This window comes from Mus musculus, chromosome 4 (assembly GCF_000001635.26).
Source record: "Mus musculus strain C57BL/6J chromosome 4, GRCm38.p6 C57BL/6J".
In the NCBI taxonomy this organism is placed as follows: Eukaryota; Metazoa; Chordata; class Mammalia; order Rodentia; family Muridae; genus Mus; species Mus musculus.
The window spans coordinates 107,987,089-108,014,072 of NC_000070.6; the positions used below are offsets into that span (position 1 = coordinate 107,987,089).

General features: G+C 51.0%; 1 protein-coding gene across 5 annotated transcripts in view; it reads left to right on the forward strand.

Annotated features, from left to right (window-relative positions):
• Window positions 1-26,441, forward strand: part of Slc1a7 (solute carrier family 1 (glutamate transporter), member 7) — a 45,124-nt gene extending 18,683 nt beyond the window's left edge. The window contains exons 2-10 of one of the 5 annotated variants that reach the window (XR_003954945.1): window positions 5,851-6,066; window positions 15,089-15,131; window positions 17,182-17,401; window positions 20,402-20,501; window positions 21,053-21,286; window positions 22,619-22,785; window positions 23,282-23,416; window positions 23,805-23,907; window positions 25,143-25,475. Coding sequence is in view for 4 of the 5 variants with exons in the window: in NM_146255.3 (NP_666367.3) it covers window positions 5,851-6,066; window positions 15,089-15,131; window positions 17,182-17,401; window positions 20,402-20,501; window positions 21,053-21,286; window positions 22,591-22,785; window positions 23,282-23,416; window positions 23,805-23,907; window positions 25,143-25,361 (1,465 nt within the window). In the remaining variant the exon portion in view is untranslated. Of the gene's footprint in view, window positions 1-5,850; window positions 6,067-9,726; window positions 9,880-15,088; window positions 15,132-17,181; window positions 17,402-20,401; window positions 20,502-21,052; window positions 21,287-22,590; window positions 22,832-23,281; window positions 23,417-23,804; window positions 23,908-25,142 lie in introns of those variants that run through there. The other 4 variants (NM_146255.3, XM_006503088.2, XM_006503090.2 and 1 more) reach the window with 4 other exon arrangements.
• Window positions 26,442-26,984: the final 543 nt, after the last annotated feature.

Here is a 26,984-nt window from a genome sequence, read left to right on the forward strand (position 1 = left end):
AGTCACCAGAACCCCAAACTGTCCTTACAGTTTGGTCCAGGGCAACCACTAGTTTAACATCACGTCGACAAACCGACACTCAGGTCTAGTCAGGCCCTGGGTTCTGGGGGCCTAGACACAAGCCAGATTAAGGCCTACTCTGGGAGAGATCCAGAAAGTCTACTGCTTGCTATGTAGTCTAGGCTGGCTTCAAATTCTCTGTCCTCCTGCCTTAATCCCAAGTGCAAGGATTAGAGACCTACTCCATTTCCCTCATCTCAAATTCCTCCACTGCCACCCTGTGCTAGACTCCAGGAAGACAAGATGTCTAAGATGACCTTACAGTGGAGATGAGGCAGGGAGTGGACGGCGAGGCTCACCAGGAAGAAGAACCTGCAGGGGAGATTCCTGGAGCCCAGGGTGATCAGGCTAGCTGGAGTAAGAATGAGGAAGGCCGGCCCAGAGCGGTTTTATACTATCCTAGGGGTTGTCAGAACAAAGGCGAAGCCTAAGGTCAGGCTCTCTGCAGTGAGGCACATAGGTGAGGTGAGTGAGCAGGGCTGCCAGAGAATCTCCTCCAGTCCTGCCCACCATTGTTCCTTGATCAGTTATCTGGTCCACAATGGGGTTCACAGTGCCAACCTGAATATTGATGTGGAAGCCAGGTGGGGTGCATAGGCAGCCTTCCTCTTCATCAGGAACCTGGCAGACAAGACCTCCCTTCCCCCACCCCTGCAGATTGAAACAGGCTGGGAGCCAGGCCAGCTCCCCGCCATCTCTGTAAGCTAATGTCTCTAATCACCTCAATCTCTTGATCCCCAATCCCTGGACACTCGGTAGTGAACCAGATGGCTTGGGAGGGAGTTGTAGGCCACTGGGCTCCCATCCTCCCTGGGGTTCCTCCTTGGGGCCTTTTACTGGGGCATTGCTAGGAGCACCTACCTAAGCATGGAGTGGGACAGACATGGCTTTTGTCCCTACCCTAAGTCAGGAGGAGTATTTGAAGTCATGTCTATAGGACTGGCTTTTCTGTCTGTAAGTCTTGTTCTAACATCCCATAGCTGGTCAACTTCGCTGTACTTGATTACTCCCTCAGACGGCAGGCTCACCAACAACAACCTACAGGCTGCAGCTATGGACAAGGCAGAACTCTGAGAGCTGAACTGAGAAGGGATTGCATGGGCTGGATCACATGGCAGTCATTATCATCCCAAAGTAGGCCTTAGACCAGAACCAAGAAACAGTGGGCAGAAGGGTCAGGAACTCTGCTCCAATCTTGGTTCTAAAACTTACTTCCTGAGTAGCCTGGCCAGGCGTCTTTCACCCTGAGCTCCATTGTCCCTATGTCAACCCAGAGCCTTCTCAGTATGGTAGCCACTAGGCTATCAAGTACTTGATATACAGCTAGTACATATACTGATTTATTGATTAATTTTAATTAAAATGTAAAGCCTGTGGAAGCATAAAAATTTCACATTGATTATGCATGGCAATAGTTTGGATATAGCAGGTTAAAGTATTATTAAATAGATTTCATATTTCCTCCTCCTCCTCCTCCTCCTCCTCCTCCTCCTCCTCCTCCTCCTCCTTCTTCTTCTTCTTCTTCTTCTCCTTTTCCTCCTTCTCTTTCTTCTCCTCCCCTCCTCTCCTCCTTCTCCTCCTTCTCCTTCTTCTCCTTCTCCTCCTTCTCCTTCTTCCCCTCCTCCTCCTCCTCTTCCTCCTCCTCTTCTTCTCTTTTCTTTTCTTTTTTCTTTGAGACAGGGTCTCACACTGTGGTCTGAGCTGTCTTGGCCTTTTTTAACTTTGTAAAATTAACTAAGAGGCAAGGGGCACAGGCCCTTGCCTATAATTCCAGTACTTGGGAAGTCAAGGGAGGAGATTCCAAAGAGCTTGGGGGCAGCTTCTAAAAAAACTAGTCAACTATTAGTAAATCTAAATGATGAGGAGTGGGTGCCCGGCATCGGGGTTCCTCAGGGTGTCGCTGACTCACAAGGCTGATGAACTGTGAGCGAGTGATATGCAGATCTTTGGGGAACTGAGAGCTCCTGGTAAACCGCAGCTCTATGGCTGCCAGGCAGGGTGTCTGGGCTATGTCTTTCATCACAAGCTCCATTCTGGGTGTAAGAGAGAAATCAGAGAAATAGAAAAAGCCACAGAACCCTCAGATCGTGACTGTGTTTGCATTTCCTCCTGGCTTCCCACAGCTAGGTGTCCACGGTGGTTCCTCAGGAAATCGGGCTCTCATGACACCCTGCACACAATCCTGCAAGTCAGAGAGGAGTCTATTTCCCAGGAGGTTCTGGGGCTCCCTGTTGTTAAATCACTTTTCCACTTTACATTACATTAGGACTGTCTTCATAGTGACAAGTCTGCCCTTTTGGTGGCTGCATAGCACAGTGGTGTATAGACATCTTTGTAGCCATTCTTGGCTACTTTATGGGTTCTTCCTTCTTCCACCCTTCTACATCCCCTTTCTTCCACCCTTTCAACCCCATAATACTAGAGAGAATAGAAAAAATAGAGAGGAAAGGAAAGAGATCCCTGTATAAAGTCAGGAATCAGAAAGGGGGTGATATTATAGTGAGACAACTTTCTGCAGACTGGGGCATCCAGTTCCTTGGCGGGGGGGGGGGGGGGCAGTTTGAGCCTTGCTGTCAGGATATCTAATTATTTCTTCTTCTTCTTCTTCTTCTTCTTCTTCTTCTTCTTCTTCTTCTTCTTCTTCTTCTTCTTCTTCTTCTTCTTCTTCTTCTTTTTCTTCTTCTTCTTCTTCTTCTTCTTCTTCTTCTTCTTCTTCTTCTTCTTCTTCTTCTTCTTCTTCTTCTTCTTCTTCTTCTCCTTCTCTTCCTCCTCCTCCTTCTCTTCTTCTTCCTCTTCTTCCTCATCCCCCTCTTCTTCTTTCCACATGACTACTTAACAAACCAAAACTAACAGTGACCAACAATGCATTTATATACCCTCTGAAAAGTCCCCAGAATTCCAAATGTCACACAATTGTAGAAACTATCTACTGCTGGCAAAATCAGACCCCTGCTAGAGCACGAGGCAAATCATAGTCAGCTGCCATGGAAAGTCTGAAGCAGCCTCATACCCCACACCTGAGATTAAAACAAAAACATGGTCTTATAATATTTACTGAGGTGGGGTTGGGTTTTTTTTGTTTGTTTTGGGGGGGTGTTTGTTTGTTTGTCTTTTAGAAACCAAAACTCCAAAATTGTTGCTACACATCTTTTCATCTTAGGACCAAAAATTTAGCTTCTGCCCATTTCAGAGGCTTCAGGAGATGCACAAATCACCCTGGAAATCCCCCTGCCTCAAACCTTGGGAATGTTTCACCCTGTCCTCTCTTCTCTTAGGCAGACATTGTGAAACATGCCATCTGGGAAGCAGTGGTCTGCTCCCTCTCCTCTGCACCCCTGGGGACCTCCCAGTCCGCCTTGACTCGACATTCAAGGCCACATACAATCTAGTTCTGTCCTATAACCACACCTTACCCAGCACCTGAGCTCCGACTTCACTGAGCAGCACAGTGTCCCCACACTTTAAAGTCTCCTGTGTCTTCTGCTACCCACTCCTGTAGGCCCCATCTCCAAATCTTGGAAGAACCAATTCCAATGCTGCTGCCTTCAGGAAGCCCTCCCTACAACCTCAACTAGAGTTCTCTCCCCTAATAGCAACTGCCCTTGCTGCCTTCCTCATTATACTGATTTGTCCTACTTCTGCAGTTCTTGTGTCCCCTTGTGTCCTGGTGCTCTTGTCTGTCACTTTCCCTGTTTCCTGCAGAGTAACTACTTCCTGAGGTCTGGGACAGCATCCAGACGCAGACGCAGACAAGCTTAGAGCTGGCCCGAGTTCTGGTCTAGCAGGGCGCTAATGTGGTGAATTAGGGCATACCCTCTCTCAGGGACTGGCTTCCCTATGGCCTACAGCATGTGGGCCTGACCACAGGGTTCTGTTGAGGGAGGGCAGAAGTAATCTTTCTTGGATAATGGTCACAGCAGCCTTGTTTCCTCTGGCCGGCAATCCCATTACTGGCCTTTGGGATTTATGTCTGAGACCAACCCTAAGCCCATTGCTAGCATATGGCATCCTGGCAGAGGAGGAGAATGGAGATTGGGCATCTTCCTCCACCCCTCCCTCCTCCCTCTCTCCCACCCTCCCGTTCTCCTTCCCTTCTCTCTACTACCCTCTGTGGAATCATGATGCTCTGGGCCTGCCCTGGACTGGCTCACCCACGTTGTTCAAACTCCAGCCTACCCTCCTCCTGACCCAGGGTTTAGTTCCAGATAAAAGACATACACACCGTTATATTTACAATAAACCTTAAATAGCACAAGAGCTGGGCAGATACTTCCCTTCTGTGGTATTAGAATCTATTTTTCTATCGATAACCTGAGTTGTTATTTATTACTAGGTTCTATCTGGGCTACTCTTAACTCCAATTGGCCAATCCTTAATTCCAGGGTCATGTTTTCTTGACTCCCAACCCATAGTGGCTTCTTCTTCTTCCTCTTGCACCTTTTTCTCCTCCTGGCTCTCTTCTGATCCCCAGCTCATGAAACCTACATCCCACCTATGTCTCTTCTGCCCAGCTATTGCCTGTTGGCACCTATTTTACCAATCAGAAACAACTTCGGGGCAGGATCACTTGAGTCTATTGAGTCTATGCCAGATAGACTCCAGGTCTTGGGGGCCTGCACTTAGCATTACAATAGACAGCAAGATCAACCTCAACAGGCACCCTATGATGTAACAGCCTAAAGAACTGGGGTGAGGACAGAAGAAAGCACAGGGACCAGGAGAGGAGGCCAGATGTCAGGAGAGGACTCCAGGAGGAGGCATCTTCACCCTTGGTCTAATGGAGGGCCAGTCTATGCCCAGGGCTTAGCGGAACTGCCCAGCTTTCAGGGTTAGCCTGTCTGGAGGGGTGGGAACTGGCTGCTGGGAGGGATCAGGGCTGACATTAGGGAGAACGTGAGGAATGGGAGGATTATCTGCTCTTGTTTACATGATTAAAGCCAGACAAATACTTCCTTTATCTGAAAGAATGAAAGGGCTTTGGAGGAAAATCCTTTTGGCAGCGAAACAAAGCACAGGCATTTCGTTAATTAATCTCTGACTCCTTCCCCCAACAGCAGAGACACCCTCCGTACTGGCCAGGCGAGGAGGTGGTCTGGCTCAGGTTCACTCTGGAAGAGATGTTTCTGTGTTCTCATGTGGGGAGGGGGATCTTGGATCCCTAGATGGAAGAGAGATGCATTTGTCAGAGGTCACATAGGCAGTCAGAGGTCACATGGCCAGTCGTCAGGCGAGGTCACTGTCTCTGCCTTACTCTTAGTTCCTTGAGTAAGCCTGTAGTAGCCACCTGCTCCCCATCCATTGGTGCTGGGCATTGGGGACAGAAAAGTCAGACTTGTCCCTTTCATATGCATCCAATCTTGGGATGGCATTAGGCAGGTAAACATGGTGTGACAACCAGGGTCATGAGAGAAGAGGCTGAAGGCTGAGAGAACCCCAGAATAGATGCCTAACATTGGTGGCATCTTCACGTAACACAGCCTGGTCCTGTCTGGTAGTCAGGTGGGCATAGGGGGCTTCTGAGAGAAACCATGCAGAAAGGACGGCATATGTACTGACCCAGAGGTGTGATGCATTAAACTGGAGATCCAGGTTTCAGAGAGAGAGAGAGAGAGAGAGAGAGAGAGAGAGAATAGAGCCAGGGAGGGGTTTGGAGCCTTGGGACTGGAATACCTTAGGGAGACTTTCTGGAGCACATAAGGGGACATGGGGCGAGGGAGCCTCAACAAACACAACAGAGTTCCCGGCCAAGGTCTTGTGCCTCTCACAAACCTGACCCACCTTGCTTCCCAGCTTGATGTCCGGCCTTGCCTCCCTGGATGCCAAGACCTCCAGCCGCTTGGGGATCCTCACCGTGGCATACTACCTGTGGACTACCTTTCTGGCTGTTGTTGTGGGCATCATCATGGTCTCCATCATCCACCCTGGTGGTGCAGCACAGAAGGAGACAACTGAACAGAGTGGAAAGCCGGTCATGAGCTCAGCTGATGCCCTCCTGGATCTTGTCCGGTAAGTTCGAGGCCTGGCACAGGTCCCCTGTGTGGGCTCCAGAAGGCACAGACTGTGGGGACTCAGGTCAGCTCTCAAATATGTGCGGTGAACCTCATGACCCTCTGGTACACTGATGTCAGTAGTGAACATCTCAGTCCCCCAGCCCCTGGACTGCCTGCTGGGCTCTGCTCTGCTATCTCCATGGGGCTGAGGGGCAGGTGAGGGAAGAGCAGGCTGAGGAAGGCTGTGAGCTGACTGGTCCCACAGCTGCTGGGGCCACCAGCCTGTGAGGCAGGAGGCTGATAGTTATAGGTCCCACCTTTTCTCTATTGGTCCCTTTGCCCTAGATGAGAAAACAAGACTCAAAGAGTGGGTGCTGTTCCCAGTTTATCGAGCAGGGAGACAAGGTGCCAGGATTCTATCCAGGCTGCCTGACACCCAGGACATCACCTTGTGGAACCATTAATTTAACCACCCCTGCTCCACAGAACCGAGCTCTGCTCATACAAAAGTGCTGCAATCGCTTCTCAGCCTTTTGGCTAAGATCAAGTGTAAAAGTGCTGCAGACTTTGCCATAGAGCATGGCCCCCACGGGCATGCCAACAGCTCTACTGCCCCTTGCCAGTGCCATCTGTGGGCCCAGGCCTGGACCAAGAGGCTCCACCTACCCATTTCTCGAGAAGTCACTCTTTCTGGAGTTAAAGACCACGGCATGCAGGCCCACTTCTAAAGGCCACAGGAAGCAGATTTGATTTATTTCTGCAGCGGTAGTGATCTGACCCAGGGTCTTGTTCATGCTGGACCAGGACATAGCTCTCAAACACAGGATTGGCATGGTGCACCATAGAAGGCTCCTGCTAGCTGCTGGAGATGCCATGGACCAGAATAGAGCAGGACAAGAGAGGAAGACAGAACTGGGGTGGTACAGGGTGGAGACCATGGGATGGGACTGGGAAGCCTAGAACTGGCAGGAACACTGTGGGGATCAGAGGAAGGGTGCATGAGGCGGGTGCTGCTGGCTGTGACAACATCTGAGTGGATAACAGGTGGAGAGCAAGCCAGGAGAAGGTTCTGGAATAGGCAGAGGCCTGCCCCAGGAGAATCTGAATCTCTCAGATGATTTTGAAATTAAGGACAAAGCAGGTGGCCCCGAGGATGGAGGGCCTAGCCCAGGACATGTGAATGCATCAGGGCTGGATGGCCTCTGTACACACACCACACTGGAAATGTCCTGTGTCTTGGGGACTTATTGCTGTGAAGAGACACCATGACCACAGGAATTTTTATAAAGGAAAACATTTAATTGGGACTGGCTTACAGCTCAAATGTTTAGTCCATTATCATCACGATGAGAAGTATGGTGGCCTGCAGGCAGACTGGGTGCCACAGAAGGAGCTGGGAGGTCTGCAAGTGGATCTGAAGGCAGCAGGAAGAGAGAGTGAACCACTGGGCCTGGCTTGAGCTTCTGAAACCTCAAAGCCCACCCCCAGTGACATATTCCTCCAATAAGGCCATACCTACTCCAACGGGGCCACATGACCGTTGAGTGGGTTCAACTAGCTGACCTGCTCCATGGTCTCCTCCCCGGGCTCCTTATCTTCTAATCAATTTCAAATGTAAGTCCTGGTCTGTCTAATTCCAAAACCCCAGATTCATCAATTTGACACCAACCCTGCCCTCTCCTTGTGGATCTGAATGGTTTGAGAAACTGCAGCAGAAGTGTCTTCCACCCGACTCTGATGAGAGAGTGCACAAGGGCCCCACCCCCACCCCCTTCCTGGGCATGTATGAACTGCTGCAGGCATTCCCTGGTTGTAGTTCATCTAGTACTTTTGTGGGTTCTAACCATCCTAGCACTGGGCTTCCTAAAATAATTCCTGTTTTATCTGGCCACTTATAATACTCTCTTTGGACAAGATCTCTGCTCAATCCCTAAGCGTGGGTCCCCTCTGGGCTACCCTCTTGGTCAGGATCCATTCTTTAAGAGCCACAGCTGACCCATGGAAAGTATATTTATCCTTGCCAGAAGTGCAAGCTTTTCCCAGGGTCTTTGGGTATGAGTCAGGCACAAACCTCTACATTCCTCAAATCTTAGGACGCATACCATGGCCTCCGAGTGCTTCTCCTGGCTCAAAGCTAGAAATAAACATTCTTTCCTCCTCCTGGGAACTGATGCCCAATGCTCAGCATCTCATCCTCTCTTCAGGAACATGTATCCTGTGCATCAGTCAGCTACAGCTGCGTAACAAACTACCGCAAACTGATGAACGTGAATGACAAGCTGGGCTGGCAATCAGCTGGGAGGGTCTGCAAGTTCAGACTAAGCCTGCTTAGGGTGCAGGAGGCAGGAGGTCTGGGTAACCATGGAACCCCGGGAACTGAGACAGTTCAGAAGGCTGCATGTGGTCGCCATGCTTCAGGGACCAGCCTGGTTTTCTCATAGTGGTAGCATCTCTCGTTGTGAGAAGAAGCTAGCCTGGACGTTTCCTTACCACAAAGGTAGAGAAGATGGAACTGAAGCATGAGGCTTTTGCCTGTCAAGTGGCATGACATTCCATACCACAGGTTTGAATGTCCCTACACACCAATGCTCTCCAATATTGGTTCAACCTGGAAACCTCTAGTGTGACCTCCTGGCCCCAACACACAGTCTGTGACATCCCCAAGTTAACATGTCCGAGGAAAAGGCCTCAGCCCTATCTGTCTCCCACACACTGCATCCCACTCTTCTGAATTTAAAGCCAGACCACGGCCATCCAGTGCATACTTGCCGTCCTCACCACCACCTCCATCTGTCGGGTTGCTCCCAGCTGTCTCCCTGCTCCAGTCTGATGGACTGTCAACACAGCAGCTCAGTGTGCCATCCCTTCAGCAGCCATGGCTCACTCGCAAGCCACCCTCTTGGTCTCATGGCTTGCTCTAAAGGTGCCCCTTCTGTCTCATGCAGCCTCACTCGGGGCCTCTGAGCTCTACTCTTCCCCTGACCCTAACCACACCAGCTCAGCCGTCCTTGCTGTGCCCTGTGTGTTCCTGGCTTCATGCTGTCCCTGCCTCCCTGCACGGCCTCTCCCCATGTGAGCATGCCTGTTCTTCGTGGCACTGATGTCTCTGCTCAGGGCCAACTTCCTGCTGTGGTATCCTTTTATGTTTGTGGGAATGAGTTTTTCTGCCAGCTCCTCTCACTACCTGACACTGCTACACCCCCAGACTTCTTTATTTTTTTCCATTACTTCCCCCCCACCCCTAGGTAGCAGATCTTCACAAGCCAGTCCTGGAGCCTAGATTAGCATATGGCTCAGAGCGGGCACTTTGCACACATGGTTGTTGCACACATTGTTGACAGTGCTGTTGGGGCCTAAGTCTCTGGAGGAGGCCCTTCCATTCAGGAACAGTGTGTGCCAAGCCTAGAGCAAGGGCCCAGAGGCCTTGGTCTTTGGCAACTCTGCAAGCTGCGTGGTGGGGCTGACAGGGGCAGGAGGAAAATGGGTGTACTGGAGGCCAAGGCAAGAGGAATTTTGGGAGGCCTCCTTCTAAGAGCTGTTATTTCTAGGATTATGCTCCTGTGATCCATCATTTCTCAGAGCCTGTGATTCAAAACAGCTTTTTCACAGGGTGGGAAGAGCGGCGCATGCGCGGGAAGTCCCACCCTCCCGCAGCTTATGCAGGGGGAGCCCCGCCTTCCCATCTTGCCTTCCTCTGCTTAGGGTTACTAGGCTCTGGGTCCCATACATGTATCAAAGTCAAATGTTCCAGCCTTGGTCTGCTCTAGTGCCTTTACACATGGTGACATCAATTCTTCTGCTTTGGTGCTCCGCAAAGCTGGGGGTGGGGGTGAGTATCACTGATGCCACATCTTTGTGGGAGGGTGGGGTTTCAGGGAGGGTCACATGCTTCCTGTGTGACAGACAGATCACCACCGGAGAGACCTGAAGTCTTACCCCTCTTTTTCTGACAATCAGAAGCCACTGTGATCTTGGGTAGATGGCTCTCCTTTCCAAGGTCCCTTCAGGCTCAGTAGTTGTGCATGCAAGACCCACAGCCAGCTAGAGGCTACCGGGGCATGCGCAGAAACTCCTCCTGGAGGTGGATAATGGGGGAAGCATGGCAGAGCTAAACCTCAAATGGTGTGAATGTCAGTCTGGGGTGGCCTAAAAGTCAGAGGAGAAGGTGCTGGGAGCAGCGGTTCTCTGAGGATCTGGGAGGAAACGAGGGGCCCAGAGCAGGTGTCTGCTACATGCTGGTGACTGAACAAGAACATGTATGACCAGGATGTAGATCCTGGGAATACAAGTGACAGCGTGAACCATCAGAAAGTCAAGAGGCTGGTCATACAGGGAAACAAGGCCCTAGGGCTCACTGCTAGGGAAGCAAAGACGCATCTCGTGTCTCAAAGATGATTCCAGATCACTACAGACCACGTCCCTGGCTGACCTGCCAAGTCATTCATTCATTTCCCAGGACTCCAAGTCAGAACCCTGATGCCAGCTCCCAGCCTCAGCTCCCAGCCTCAGGGATGTCAGCTCAGGGATGTCAGCTCCCAGCAGGCCTCGGGGAGTCCAAGCAGAGCACTAATCAGAGCTGACTGCTGCTTTTTCCACCTTATTAAAACACCACAGAGATTAAGTAATAACTTGGGCTGCGTTTGCAGCTCCCCGTTAGTATCCCGGAGGCTGGGCGAGTCTCTCAGGAGCTCTACTTGCAAAGGAGCAATCCCCACCTTTGCACCCTGGTGGGTGCAGGGACATTTGGACCCATCTCAGTGAGAAACTGTAAACAGCAGATATGGAGGGTAAACTCAGCAGGGAGCAAGCTAGACCCTGGAAACCACAAATATGACTGTTTATGTCCCCAGCTATATCCTGCCTATGCTTTATGCAGCTGCTACAGGGGAACAAGCCTCATGGGATAAAGAAGGAGTCTTCCTGAAAAAGTTCAGAACCAAAAGAAAATGAGCATTTTCAAATTAGGTTTCTCTGTGTAGCTCTGGCTGTTCTGAAATTCGATCTGTAGACCAGGCTGGCCTTGAACTCACAGAGATCCACCTGCCTCTGTCTCCCTAGTGCTAGGATGAAAAGCGTGCACTGCCACTGCACAGCAAAAGTTGTTCATTGAGTCTGCTGGCAAGTTTGTCAGTGATAAGATGAGTCTGCTCTGAGCTGAGAACTGCAGTGAGGCCTTCGGTGAGAGGAAGGCTTTTTCTCAGAAGGGCTTGCTCGTCCCTTGTCACCAGGATCTCAGGCTTGGCCTGTGTGCTTGGTTGCTGAGCTCCTGGGTCTCATCAGCAATGTGTCTCATGGTCTAAAAAGGCTGCTCAAGCTCTGGTTGTTTCATCTGAATTCCAGGAAGAGTCAGGGAAATTGGAGGAAAGGACACAAGGGCTCTAGACGAAGGCCATTCTTCGGGGATGGCATTTAGTGATTCCTCTCATGCCTCTGGGACTGTCCTGTTAAAGACATGAGAGGGTGGGAATCAGGCTCTGGTGACCAGGCCCTGTGGGTCTCTTACTCTAACATGATTTCATAAGGGACAATGCACACTAGTAGCAATGCCATGGCCCAGGTGTTTTAGTTCAGCTCAAGCTAAAGAGTCTTTTCTTTAAGGTCACTAGCTAACCACCTCCTAAGTCCCTTGAACCTCCTGGGGCTCGTGACTCATTTTCACACTGTTTGGCAATCAGTAGAATCTGATGGCAGACATTAGCTTCCAACTCAAGGAAGAAAGGCATGCTATCCAGCTTTTGACCTCTGCTTCTCCCCACCCCCTAAATCCCCCAAGACAAAATTGAGCCTCTGAGGGAAGGGTGAGAGACAGCGTGTCACAGAATACTCTCCACCAGCCTCTGCCTTGCTCCTCACCCTCCTCCTCTGGCCAGATGTGTCCATGGAACCTGAATCTTAACAGGAGTGCAAACGCTGCAGCGGCTGCTCTGGCCCCAGCCGCTGGGGAGGAGACTTTGGGAATTAGGCACACACAGGTCCACGTGCAAGCTTCACTCATGTGTGAACTGAATCTTGAAGGTGGATTCTTGCCAGGACAAGTGACGGGAGGTCGAGCCAGGCAGACAGCAGCAAGAATGTTACTCACGCCATTCCGGGAAACACAGACTCGGGATCTGAGGGTGTTAGCATCCCCAGACTGTAACCTTTCTTGATGGGTCTGGGGGGCAGGATGGGGGTTTCTTTGCTAGGGGAAAGGTCACTGCAGGGGCCGCCTGAAGGCGGTCATCTCCCTCAGCTCCTCAGCCTGAACATTGATGTCTATAAAACTTTTTTTTTTTTTTTTTTAAATACTGGCCATTTGTGTATCTTCTTTTGGGATGTGAATTGCTGGGTATATCTTTCTGACTTCTTCTATTGGAGTGTTACTGTTTTGTGACCCATTTGTTTAAGCAGCAAATACTGTCAGAGTGCCTACTATGTGTCAGGCTCTCTTCCAGGGACAGAGCAGGGAAAGAGCTGATGCCTCTGTCCTCTGGGGATTTGAGATTGCTGTGAGAGGAGACAGCTGGGGAAGATGGAAAGAGCAGGATTTGCTACAAATCTCTGTAGATTCAGGGTGATAACTTTGGCCATTGAGATGCCCCAGTTTGTCTGCTGTCTGTTTTATAATTTCATCTGCATTGTAACCTTAGTGCCACGAACCTTCACCAGTGACCCAGATGTTAGCATCAGATATAACCGCAGGACCTTTTAACCTAAGAAGTGGGAACAGGGCTACCTTGCAGTAAGCCACAGACCTCGTTTTTTGTTGTTGTTGTTGTTTTTGTTTTTTGACAGTAGGGACTCAGGTAGCCCAGGCTAGATTTGAACTCATCCAGGGCCGAGCCTGCAGCGTGTCCACCATGCCCCTGTGTTACAGATGCCACTCACTTCCGATAGATGTTCTCTGGTATTCAGGGATCCGAGTCAGGATGGCACAATGCACTGAGGACTTTCTTCTTTTCCATGAGTGAAATCCATTGATTTGTCTGCTTTGTTGTTAGCAAGTCCTTTCCTTTCCAGGAAGTGATGAAATATTAACCCATTGTCCTCTAGATTTCCATGGTATCAATTGAAAAAATACTGTCTACACTGGAGAGTCAGAGGCAGGCGGATTTCTGAGTTCGAGGCCAGCCTGGTCTACAAAGTGAGTTCCAGGACAGCTAGGGCTACACAGAGAAACCCTGTCTCAAAAAACCAAAAAAGAAAAAAATATTATCTTGAAGTCAAGTGGAACTTGTTTTAGTGGAGGATGTTAAGTAACAGACAGTGAACAAATTTTCAGAATGGTTGGTCAGTTATTCGGTTCTAATGGTGGGACCTTTAATTCCTCACTGGCTTGTGAAACAATTTCCCCAAATATGAAGTACTTAGCTCAGGCACAGTAGCACATGCTTGTAATTTGGGTACTTGGGAGCATGGTAGGTTTGAGGGCAGCCTATATTACCTGGTGAGACCCTGCCAGTAGATAGATAGATAGATAGATAGATAGATAGATAGATAGATGATAGATAGATAGATAGATAGATAGATAGATAGATAGATAGATAGATGATAGATAGATAAGCTGGCAAGATAGCTCATCAGGTAAAGGTGCTTGCCCTATAAGCCTGACAACCCCAGTATGATTTCTAGAACCCACAGAAAGATGAAAAACGAGAACTAACTTCTAAAAGTTATTCTCTGACTTACACACATATGCCATGTCATTCACCTGCACACACAATACACATACATAATAATAATAATAATAATGCCAGAATGACAACAGAAATGGAACGCTTGGCTGTTGGAGGCTCTGCGCTGGGCTCCGGGCTATGCAGTGGGTGCCATATTAATGGCTGTGTGTATAGTACATTGCATTGACAACAATTATACTTGTCTAGTATATTTTCATCTCTGGCAGAACCAGAGCCCCTCCACCTTCAGCCTTAAAATAAATACTAACGTGGCACAGACAAGCCCTCCACTGGCGTGAGTTTATGTCCATGAAGTCAACCAACTACAGGTCAAAAATGTCCAGGAAGATCACCGCATGTGTGCTAAGTGTGCTGGGCTTCTTGTCATTGTTAGATCCATGCCGCACAGCCGCTCCTCCCGCCACACTCCTGGGCTCCAGGGACTGCACAGTGTTCACAGATGACTGAAAGCCGGGTCGATGTGCATTGTGTGGGTTATGCACAGTCCATGCCGTGTTAACTCCTAACACAGCATCCTCAAATTAGGGGCTTTAGAGGGTCCTGAGGCCAATCTCTGAAGACATAACTGTAATGGTTCACTTGTGTGCTGGCTCCTGAGCTGGGCCCACATACACATAAGATATCAGAGATGGAGGGGAAGCCAAGTGTGGTGGCATTCCTCCTCCTCCTCCTCCTCCTTTCTTTTTTTCTTTTGGTTTTTTGAGACAGGGTGGGTGGTCCTGGCTGTCCTGAACCAGGCTGCCCTTGAACTCAGAGAGTTTCCTGCCTCTGCCTTCTAAGTGCTGGAATTAAAGGCGTGCACCACCACCACCTGTCAGTGACACACATATTTAGGACCAGCACTTGGGAGGCAAAGACAGGTAGGCCAGCCTGGTCTATCTAGTGAGATACAGGGTAGCCAAGTCTATAGAGTGAGACCCTGCCTCAAAACCAAACAAACAAAAGAATAGAGAAAACGGAGACCTGTCTTTAGGCGATGTTCATCTTTAGGAAGATAAACACTATGGTTTGCCGAGCTAGCCCACATGTAGAAAGGCCACGGGTCTGCTGAGGAATCAGGCATGCATGGATAGGGAAAATGTGCTGGTTTGCCAGCAGTTAAGCAGTGTGGTGAAGTGGGTGTGCCATGCCAACCTGGGGGAACAGTAGGCGGGGCTTAGGCCTGGAAAGGCACCATGTTTGACTAGGACATTCTAAGTATCAGTGGGGACCAATGGCATGAAGAGGGTGGACCTGGGTGGGGGTCATGGAAAGTTTCACCGCCCACTTCTAGAGGTGCGTTCTGATGATCCCACCCCGCCCCTAATGGCCTCCTCTCCTGGCACTGAAACTCCTCAGTTTCTGCCTCTCTTCTCTTCCCAGGAACATGTTCCCAGCCAACCTGGTAGAAGCCACGTTCAAACAGGTGAGCAGAGCCTGGCTGTGGAGTGGAGGGGCAGAAGAGGAAGAAAGTCAGGGAGAATGGTTGTGACTCGGGCTGGCAGGCTCCCAATCTCCTACAGAGGAATGCCGGGGGCGGGGGGTGCAGGGGGGGGAGGATCCACATCTTAGCACCTCCCATTGTCATACCCCTGTCCTGGGTTCCCCTTGCTCATAAAGAAACTTTGTGGGGCAGAAGAAAGCCTCACACCACTAGTGTTCACACTCACCTTCCCATCATCATTAGTGTCCACACTAAGGTAAGAATAAGCCATTTCCTGGATGAGAAAACTGAGGCTCAGAAGTAGTTTCATTGCTCAAGATTATACTAGCAGTCAAGGACAAGAGAGTGGGTGAATTCGAGCCAGGCCGGCTTCTAAACCTGCTTTCTCTCTAAGAACAGCCCTTCCATAAGAATAATAATAACATTGACTGGGAAGATATTCACTGGAAATTAGGAAAACATGCAAGTACATGAAGTAGGCCCTGCAGAATGTGATTCAGTTGGTAGAGTGTTTGCCTAACATGCATAGTACCCTGCCCTGCATAAACAAAATTTGATACTATATCTGTAATCCCAGAACCCAGGATGTGGGGACGGCCTGGACAATGTGAGACTCTCTCTGGGTAAAAAATTAAAATAAACTTAAAGAGAAGAAAATACAAAGCCTGCTCAGTTAATGCAGGAAAATCACCTCTCGGTCCAGGATCTAGAAACGGCGGAAGTTTCTAGAAACAGCATTGCTTCTCTGTATCCTCGGGCACGCGGCTTGCCTTGTTTCCCCTGCTACACTCTTACCCGCATGAGCACACACACACACACACACACACACACACACACACACACACACACCTCCCCAGGCATCAAACAATGTTCAGGGGGAGGCCTGGCCCTCCTATCCTTACTGCCCTCCCTCTCCGTGCCATACAGGTTGCTCTCCGTCATTTTGCCCAGACTTCAGCTTATTTCCAATTCTCTACCCTGTCTCTGTGTGCCCATGGCCTGATGCAAAGCAGCCAGTGTTGCCCTAAGTCCCTTGCCTGGGCAAGGCTAAATGTTGAGCCGAGGATGCAAATCAGGTGGGCCTGGAAAGGAACCCCCAAACAAACATCTGTGAAGCTGAAGCAAGTCTCATCTGTGAACACAGCCACAGGGTACAGGGTTGAAAAGCAAGGCAGGGCAGTGTGCCACCCACCCCAGTGCTGGAGAATTATTGACGGTTTCAGAGACTGTGTTAGTCTATTTTAAGACAGTTCCCTCTTGCCAAACTACTCATCTTTTGAGACCCAAATGAAATTCCCCCTTTTGGCTAAGCACTCTCTCCGCCAAGGCCTTGAGCAGAAACGTGCCTGGTTCAGTTGGTTCTGTATGTGCTGGTGTTGGCAGCAATAAGCTTCACGTGGGGTTTTCTGCATGCCAAGGGCTATGGGGAGCACGCGTTTCATTCAGTGAGGGAAATGCGATTGTGGTCCCCTTTTATAGGTGAGTGGGACAAAACCAAGGACTGTTGGTTCATGTATTTCCTGAATAGGCTCCCCTCCTCTAAGAAGCCCTACCATCCTGATGTTGTGCTGTTTGAAGGGACAGCTATCCCTTGTCTGGGCTTCTGAGGAATAATGGCCTGGTGGGCAGAGGAAGACCTTGGGTGGCTGACATTATCAACCAGGCCCAGGGTCTAGGAGCTTTCTCTGAGAAGGTTCTGGATCTGTCCAAGGGACAGCAAGGCTTTGGGTCGTCTGGAGCATGGGTACTGGCCTGGAGGAAGGGGTAAGATAGATGACAGGGCTTCTGGCAGAGGAGGAGACAGATCGGGGTGGGGCGAGGGAATCAGGTGGCGGTGACGGAGAACTGGAGAGAGCTGCGGACAGTGAGCAGTGACATGAAGGTCCCCTTCTCTTTGTGGTGGGCAACACCCCAGCTTCCGAGCTTCTCCCTCAACAGTCTATTGACAACCATATAATACAAGTGCATACACATGCGCCTTCGAGATGTTTCACGGTACTGACTCCCTCCTGGCCAACGTGCTCTCCAACAGTACCGCACCAAGACCACCCCAGTTATCAAGTCTCCCAGGGGAGCAGCGGAGGAGGCTCCCCGGCGGATCGTCATCTATGGGGTCCAGGAAGACAATGGCTCACGTGTGCAGAACTTTGCCCTGGATCTGACGCCCCCACCTGAGATTGTCTACAAGTCAGAGCCTGGTACCAGTGATGGCATGAACGTGCTAGGCATTGTCATCTTCTCAGCCACGATGGGTATGTGTTGTCACTGCTCCGGCAATGCCCTCCCAACACTCCAGGGCCTTCTTTCCTGCTCTTCCTAATGGGCTCCAAGTCCTGCTCCTCCTGAGAATTCCTGCCCCATGGGGCTCCCCTCCTACCTCAGTCCAGCCCTCAATCCCTCGCAGAAGTCTGTTATTGGGCCTTTCCCTGAAGTCATGAGAGTTGGGGAAGGATTGTCACTGTGTGTGGAGTCTTTCATCCTACGTTCGAGGCTTTCCCGAGCTGCCTCTCTCTCTCCAGAGCTTCTGTGACATTTCTCGAGGCTCACAGTGGCCTCCCTGAGCAGGTCTTTCCCTTTGCAACTATTTTATGGGTCTCCAGCCACAATGATTTGCCATAAGCCACTAAGGGTGTGACTTGGGGTCCCTTATTTGTATGTGAACCTTCAAAGGCATGTGCCTTTTTGTTGTTGTTGAGGGAGGTAGTTTTATATTCTTGGGTTTGTGTTTTAAACTTTTTCTTTACTTTTGAAAATTTCATACGTGTATATAATGAATACAGTTTTTGGTTGGTTGTTGGGTTTTGTTTTTTGTTTTTTGTTTTGTTTTGTTTTTTGGTTGGTTGGTTTTTTGTTGTTTGGGGTTTTTTGTTTTGTTTTGTTTTGTTTTGGTGGTGGTGTTTTTGTTTGTTTGTTTGTTTTAATTGTTTTGGTTTTTTGAGGCAATGCCTCGTACAGCCTGGGATGGCTTAAATCTCACTGAGGCTGGCCTTGAATTCCTGGCCCTCCCACCTCTCTGCCAAGTGGGACTATAAGCATAAGCTTCCTCCACCTATACTCTTGTTCTTAAAGAGACCCCTAAACTCTATAGCTTTAGATTCCACGATCTTCTGCTGAAAACGCTGCCCACCAGCGCCACATCCATACTCAGGGCCCCCTTCTCTCTTGGGAAAGCTCCAGCCCTGGATGGCCTGGAGATCCCTTTAGCACCAACCCTGGCGTGGCTGGCTCCCCCTGCCCTGGCTTTTCTGAAGCATTTTGTTCTCTTAGAGCATGCTCAGCATCCTATTGTGTACATGAGATATCTGGGCCACGTTCCAGCTGGCCCCAGCAACATTGCCCCTACCCGGATCCTGTCAGCTCTCTCTCTCTCTCTCTCTCTCTCTCTCTCTCTCTCTCTCTCTCTCTCTCTCTCTCTCTCTGCTGTTACTACCACTCTGGATCCATTTGGCTCCCCCGTCAGCTTGCTGGAGGCTCCCTGCACCTTGTCTTGTCCTTTCTTGTGTGTCCTAAGAGTTAGGAAGCTGGTCCTGTTCTGCAGTTACCTGTGGACAGAATCCAAATGGGGCTTTAGAGGCTGGGGCTTTGGAGGCTGCAGATCTCAGGGGTATGGCCCAGGCTGCTCTGTAGCCCTGCAGTCCTGTGGCCAGGCTTCTACTCTCCTCAGCTCACTGTTCATGTCCTTCCTCCTTGTCACCTCTCTCATCCTTCAGGGGCCGCCCCATAAGCTTACCATTCTCATCAAGGTCTTCTTGTCCCCAGGCTCAGTCAGGGGCCCAGGCCATGACTTCTCTACTCAAGATGCTCCACTGTGAACATCTGACCCCGTTGCATTCATCTCTGTTTATGTGGAGTTGCACTGAACCTCAGTTAGGTGGCTCAGCATCACTTGGCCTGGCTTACAGTCCATTTGCCGGAGCCCTCCATGGTGACTAGCAAAGGCAGGGCTCAGAGAAACCTGTTAGAAAGATGCTTGGATGATGACTGAACATGTAGGCAGTGATGGACAGCAAAGGTCTGGTTGGCTTGACTAAAATACCAGACACATAGAGGACTAAGACCTGAATCTGACCCTGGACCCTGAACATGCACCTGGCAACCTGGCTACTGGGCTTTCTTCCCCTCCATCCACAGCCTGAGGCATGTGACAAATAAAGGATACCTGGTCACAGAGCGTAAGAAATGTTTGAGATGTCCAGTGTTCACTGGGCAGTGTAACTGTGTTTCGCTGTGCATTTGTGCTTGTTCACTGGACAGTGTGACTGGCTGTGTATCATAGTCATTTGTGCTTGGCATGCACACTCCTGTGTGCACCTGAGAGTGCCCTCATCTGGGCATATCCATGTCATTATGCACAGTGGCTCTAAAGGGGGCTCTTCCATCCTTCATCCCCAGGTCTTTTTCCTGGTCTGGGGACATGGATGGTGCTTAGGTCACCTTGTCTATGGGGTGCCTCATTGTCACACCTGTGTCCTATGTATGCTAGATCTGAGTCTCATCCTGGAGACATTCAAGTGAAGGTGAGGAGGGGCAGGGATAGCCAGAGGGCGGGCAGAGCTGGAAGGCACGAGCTGGCTTCCTATGTGCCAGGATATCACAGACCAGATGCGCAGGCCTGGCCCAGTGTCACCCTGAGACCAGGCTTCTCCTGCTTACACAGATAGGCCTTCTTCACCCCAATACCACAAGGTGACTTCTGTGTGGATTATGGTGACAGAGCCCTTCCCTGTCTCTCCTTTGTTGAGCGAGCCACTGAGCTGCATGCACTGAGTGACATGCAGCGCTTTGGAGGATAGTCTCAAGAGTGTGGATTTCCCCAGAATGACAGCAGTCACACGGCCACCCTTCCCAGAATGGCTTGGTGGTACTCTCCATCACAATTGAACTGACATCCAGACAGACTAAGAAAAAGCACTGAGGCAGTAGAGAAGCTGCTATTGCGAATCCTTAGGTCCATGAAGCCAGGGCCCAGCGAGGAAGGGCAGAATAGGATGGTTTAGTGGAGTCAGGCAAGTGCCTCTGAAGCCGGGAAATGTTTTCTGTCAAAGCAGACCAGACACCAGGATGTGTTCAGGAGCATTTTATCTCAAGGGGGTAAATGTCCATTGCTGAGTGAAGAATGACTAGAGATGAGTCTTGGGGCTGTGGAGGTGTCAGCAAGGGCACATGAGCCCATCCGTCCCTGCTCTGCCATCAGTGTGTGTGTGTGTACCGTGGCCTGGTGCCCCTGTGAATCTCTCTGTGTGACCCTGCAGGTATCATGCTGGGCCGCATGGGTGACAGCGGGACGCCCCTGGTCAGCTTCTGTCAGTGCCTTAATGAGTCTGTCATGAAGATCGTGGCAGTGGCAGGGTGGTAAGTCTCCTCCAAGGAGAGCTCTCCTTCCCCTCCTCCTGCCCTGGACACATCACTGAACCGACCTCAGTGTGTTCTTAGGAGCTCAACAAACTGTACAGGAGGCTCAGCCTGGACCTGGGCCACCAGGGCTAGCTGACTGCACGGGGCTCCCAGTCCAATCCAGCCTCACCTTCTGCTGTCTTGGCCTCGGTTTCCCTGTGTTGAGGAGCCTGCTTAGCTCGGCTCTTGAAGAAAGCGCACAGTGGAAGTGAGAATCAGTAACCACTCCTGGTTCAGAGTTCAGACCTTAGGTGCCTGATAGTCAGAGGAGTGTGCAGAGGACTTGGTCACCTTGGAGGCGTGGCCTTGCTGAGCTAAAATGGGGCTTCTTCAAGGACATGACAGGCTATCTAGGGCCAGGGCAACTGAGGGACCTGGCTCTCAGCTGGGCACCTCAGTCTCACCCAGTCCTCCTGAGCCATTAGGAGCTTGAGATGAGATCACACAGTGACAAGGTGCCAGGTAGGAGGGGATCCTGAACTGAACCCGAGACCACTCTGCCACCCCAGGTACTTTCCCTTTGGCATTGTCTTCCTGATCGCTGGCAAGATCTTGGAGATGGATGACCCCAAGGCAGTGGGGAAAAAGCTGGGCTTCTACGCCGTGACTGTGGTTTGTGGGCTGGTGGTCCACGGTCTCCTCATCCTGCCCCTACTGTACTTCCTCATCACCAAGAAGAACCCCATCGTCTTCATCCGAGGCGTCCTCCAGGCTCTGCTCATTGCGTTGGCCACCTCCTCCAGGTAGCCCCAGATGAAGAGCTGAGAGGGTTGGGGTAGGCAGAACAGAACTCTGCCCATTTGTCCAGCCGTCATTCACCTACAGCCACAGAACCACTGAGAGTGCTAACGTGGCTCCTCAGACAGATCCCAGAGGAGGTGATATGACCACATGGGAGCTTAATGCCCAAGGCTCTGCCTGCCTCAGTCATTCTTAAGGCCTCCCTTTGCCCGTGGTCCCAAAGCTTCCTCAGTCTTCATGGGGGCCTGTCCTTACTCCTCGGACAGAGAGGGTGTATCGCTTTCACAGCCCCACGTGTTCCTGTCAGGGCAGATCCTGTGACACCGGAGGGGTTCTATCTGTCTACTCCAGATGGAGTGTCAAGGCTGGATAACGTGTTTCAACCTTGGCAGCCTTTCTAGACAGCCAAGGCTGCAGTCCTGGTTCTGTTAAGCACCCCAGTGTGATGGCAGACTGTCTCTTAGCTTTCCCAGGGCTCAGTGCCCCCATACCTGGACTGGAATAATTTGTACCTGCACAGGATTGCTTTCCGAGGCTGAGATAATGCTCTGGGGTGAGAAAGCGAGTAGAACTAGTGAAACCCTACCCACCACAGCTGAGGGCCTGGGATAGTTAGAAGAGGGAGGGAGGGAGGGAGGGAGGGAGGGAGGGAGGGAGGGAGGGAGGGAGGGAAGGAGGGGGGGATGGAGTCGTCACCCATGATCATCTTGCCCTATGAGAGCAAGTGTCCAAGCTCCCTGTGGGCGGAATTGTAGGGTTTGGAGCTCACCTTTTTGGGCCAAAGGTCTGGTGTTTCTTGCGGCCCTCGCCTTACTTGCCGGGGTCTCAGTCTCTGGGACTGTGTTGTGCTTGACCCCTGTCAGAGGTACCCCCACCCCTGCAGCAGAAGCCCCTTCCCATAGACTTAACACGAGTACTTCTCATCTCTGAGTACAGCATGGCTTGATCTTACAATCACGCTGTGACCTGGGAGTTATGGGCAACAGAAACCAAGGTGCCCAGGCTACAGGGCTTGCTGAGGCCCCATGGGAAACCAAGGCCCAGGCACTCTGCCGTAGTCTCTGGGAATCACCGCTGCAGATACTCTAGGCCCACAGTATAGTAGTGTACCACTGAAGCTTTCCTCCCCATTGCCTTCCTGGGCACTCTTCTCGGGGTCGTTCCTACCAGCCCAAGCTGACCCACACATATGCCACACATTTCTGTCAGGGCATCCATGAGCTGGCTCTCCCGTAGTGGCTCACTTCCGAGGCCCAGACCATCCTGGAGGAGGGTGGTGGGCAGACACCTGCCCCTCTGCCCCTAGCTCAGCCACACTGCCCATCACCTTCAAGTGCCTGCTGGAGAACAACCATATCGACCGCCGCATCGCTCGCTTCGTGCTGCCTGTGGGCGCCACCATCAACATGGATGGCACCGCGCTCTACGAGGCCGTGGCTGCCATCTTTATCGCCCAGGTCAACAACTATGAGCTAGACTTTGGACAGATCATCACTATCAGGTGTGTCCTAATGCCACATGCTAGAGGGCCCCTGGGTCAGGAAGGACACGGGTACAGGTCAGCCACAGGCAGGGCCGATGCTGGGACTAGGGTAAGCCTGATCAGGGTGAGCAGAGTCAAGAGCCAGGCCTGATGACCAGTGAGGCTGGTGTCGTGCACAGGCTGTTGTAATGGGACAGAGCCTAAGGTCCCTGTAGGCTAGTCCCTGCATGCAGGACAGGCTAGGGTGGAACTGTGCTGGAAGACTACCAGAATCTCCGAATGTCTCTATTCCACAGAGGCAAATTTCTAACTTCTTGCAGTTCTCTCATGGATGGGAATGGGGGACCCACAGGTCCAAAGGACTATGAGCAGGGACCTGCTTCTCTGAGAACCCCCCAATGGGATATCACGACAGAGCCCCCACACCCTTGGCTGGCCCCATCCTCTAGCATCCTGGTCTCCTTGAAGCCAGGGCTATGGTGGGTATCCCTGTCACATCCTTCTCCCTCTGCAGCATCACGGCCACGGCAGCCAGCATTGGGGCGGCTGGCATCCCCCAGGCGGGGCTCGTCACCATGGTCATCGTGCTCACCTCTGTGGGACTGCCGACCGATGACATCAACCTCATCATAGCTGTAGACTGGGCACTGTGAGTTCTCTGTTCAGGTCCCCACCCAGCCTCATCCTTTGCTGAGGGCAGCAGGGTGGGGGATTGTTATGTATGGTATGCTAGGGTACCCCAATAATCTGCGCCAGCTGTGCGACTGGTGTCCCAGAATTCAAAAGTGAAGATGGAGCCTTCTTGAGGTTGTAGATAGTGACCCCAAGTCTGGCCCCTCTAAACACAGGGCCTGTGGCGTGAAGGGGGCTCCTCAGTTGCTTCAGCCCACTGTGGGTGCATTAGGTGCCTCCCTGCCTGCGGTCACGGTCACTGTCTGTGCCTCTGTGCAGTGGCCTCACGCTTGCCAGTTGAGTGTGGCTCTCTACCAGTTCCCCACTGAGGTTGCTGCAGCTCACTGTCCACTTTGGCTTGCCAGGGATCGCTTCCGAACCATGATTAATGTGCTGGGTGATGCACTGGCGGCAGGGATCATGGCCCACATCTGCCGGAAGGATTTTGCTCAGGACATGGGCACTGAGGTGAGAGTGGTTTCCTTCCAGGAGGCCTCTAAGACAGTGCTTCTCAACCTGTGAGTGGCAACCCCTTTGAGGGCTAACGGCCCTTTCATAGGGGTCACACATCAGGTATCCTGCATGTCATATTTTTATATCATCGTTTATAACAGTAGCAAAATTACAGTTATGAAGTAGCAGTGAAAATGCTATGGTTGGGGGTCACCACAACACAAGGGACTGTATTTAGAGGACTGCAGCGTTAGGAAGGTTGAAGACCACGACTGTAGAGGATGGAGCCAGGTGGGGCTGCAGAGGTCCAGATGTTCAACCCACCCACCAGAAAGCCTTCAGTCGGTCGCATCCTCCACAGCTCTGGGCTCTTTGCCTCAGCAGGTGACTGGCTTCTTTAACACCTATTCGTGGAGGACCCCCCTGCAGGGCACCCCAATCTAGCCAGTGAAATAGTGAGAAAACATCTTCCCTCTAAGAAACCTAGTCCCTAGGGTAAGCTGTTTGTGGTGCAGCAGGGTGCTGTGTGGTAATTAGGATTGCTTGTATATATAGGAGTCTGTACCCTCTTCACAGCAAGGAAGCTGGGGTTCAGGTAGGGAAGCTACTGTTTTCCACACTGGACTCTGTAAGACAAGGCCTTCATCTACCAAAATAGGCAGCAGGAGACAAGGCAGCCTGCAAACTGGCGCCTAGAGAGCCCTGTAACCTGCCAAGGCTACCCAGCTGTGTTTATAGGAACATCTCTTTCTGCAGCTCCCAGCACCATTACCTACCTCAAGAAATCTCAATGGAAGGAAACTGCCCTTGGTTAACGGTTTGCCTTGGAGAAGGGCCTGGCTTAAAAAGCCTAAGGGAGGGCTGGTGAGATGGCTCAGTGGGTAAGAGCACCCGACTGCTCTTCCGAAGGTCTAGAGTTCAAATCCCAGCAACCACATGGTGGCTCACAACCATCTGTAACAAGATCTGACTCCCTCTTCTGGTGTGTCTGAAGACAGCTACAGTGTACTTACATATAATAATAAATAAATCTAAAAAAAAAAAAAAAGCCTAAGGGACAGAGATCATATAATCTGTTCTAGGTGGGGTTGGAGGTGGGGGTGGGGGTAGGGTAGGGGGTATAACTCTGTGGTCTGGAGGGGTTGTATACCAGGCCCATGAGCATGTGAGATCCAGGGAAGAGACATGCTTCCCCCAAGAGCTCACACCCTCACTTTTAAATGTTTAATGAGGCCTTGTTTCCTCTCCAGAAATTGCTACCCTGTGAGACCAAGCCAGTGACACTGCAGGAGATCGTGGCTGCCCAGCAGAATGGCTGTGTGAAGAGTGTGGCTGAGGCCTCAGAGCTAACCCTGGGCCCCACGTGCCCCCACCACATCCCAGTCCAGGTAGAGCAGGATGAGGATCCAGCCGCTGCCAGCCTAGACCACTGTACTATTGAGATCAGTGAGCTAGAGACCAACGTGTGAACCTGCAGGGCCGCAGCAGAGCCAAGCCAGACCCTGGGGTTTGGGCTAAGGGGTAGGAGCTAAACTCAAAACACACCTGGCGCAGGCTGGCACATTCCACCCTGACAGGCTAGTCAGTCACTGATGAGAAAGAGTGTCAAAAAAGAGACAACTATGTGCAGAGACCCATCAGCAACTATGGCTCTTGTGGCCCAGAACCTAGCTGTGACAGTTTCTACTACATGAGCACACAAAGGTACCTGGTAGGGGTCTTTGTCTATACTTTGTGGAAAAATAGTTTGGGAGCCCGAGAGCTAAAACCACTCCCTGAAAGAACAGTCATAGCCAGGATGCTAATTCAAGTCTTTGGAGTCTCCGCCACTCTGTTCTAATAAACAAGGCAGCCTGCAGGGAACAGTGAAAGAGGCTCTGCCTTCTCCAGGTCCCCACGGCCACAACAGCTTCCAACTCATGAAGATAGAACAACAGTGTCCCTGTTGCTGCCCCAGCTGTGTCCAGGCCAGGTCAACCCTGCCCCACCCCACAGCATGTGTGTTGGTTTTTTTAAAGATTTATTTATTTATTTTATGTATGTGAGTACACTGTAGCTATCTTCAGACACACCAGAAGAGGGGGGTCAGATTCCATTACAGATGGTTTGTGAGTCACCATGTGGTTGCTGGGATTTGAACACAGGACCTCTGGAAGAGCAGTCAGTGCTCTTAACCACTGAGCCATCTCTCCAGCCCACAGCATGTGGTTTTAACTCAGTAAAGTCTGGTCCATCCCAGGTCTGAGACCTTCTGCCTTCACACGTTACAAGCCTGTCCGTTTCTGTCCACCAGACCTCTCATCTAATATGGAGACTGATGTCCACTAGGGCTGGGAAGCCGAGCAGGTACAGCCCAGTCAGCCTTCCATGAGATGGGTGGGCAAGGTCGGCCATAAAGAGAAAGACCCAGCTTGGGATGCTCCGGCCAAGGGACTAGCAGTACCTTGGGGTCAGAACTCTTTGTGTGGCAAAATGGAACAAGAGTCCCTAGTCCCTTCCATGTTTGCGATAATGTGATAAATAAAAGTCTGTTTTTTTTTCAAGACTTATGGATGTGACAGACTATGTGTTTTGCTTTGTGCTTTGAGACAGGGTAAGGTAAGGCAGGGCTTGCCTTGCTTAAAAATCAGCTTGGTCTGGGCCCTGGCCCTGAAATCAAACCTCAGAAAAGGAAGAAATCTCAATGGAAGGAAGCTGCCCTTGATTAACGGTTTGCCTTGGAGAAGGGCCTGGCCCAAAAAGCCTAAGGGAAAGAGATTGTACAATCTGTTCTAGGTGGGGTTGGAGGTGGGGGTGGGGGTAGGGTAAGGGGTATAACTCTGTGGTCTGGAGAGGTTGTATACCAGGCCCATGAGCACATGAGACCCAGGAAAGAGACAGGCTTCCCCAAGAGCTCACACCCTCACTTTTAAACCATATCTACCTTCCTCCCTCGAGTGTAAAGACTCCAGGAAGGGCCTCAGATCTAGGACACCCCCACCCCCACCCCCCTCCATGCTACCACTCTCTATGGTTCTATTATGGGTCCACATGGCTATCCTTCGTCAGTTGATTGCTGACCATCTGGGAAAGCTCAAACGTCCCACCAGTTA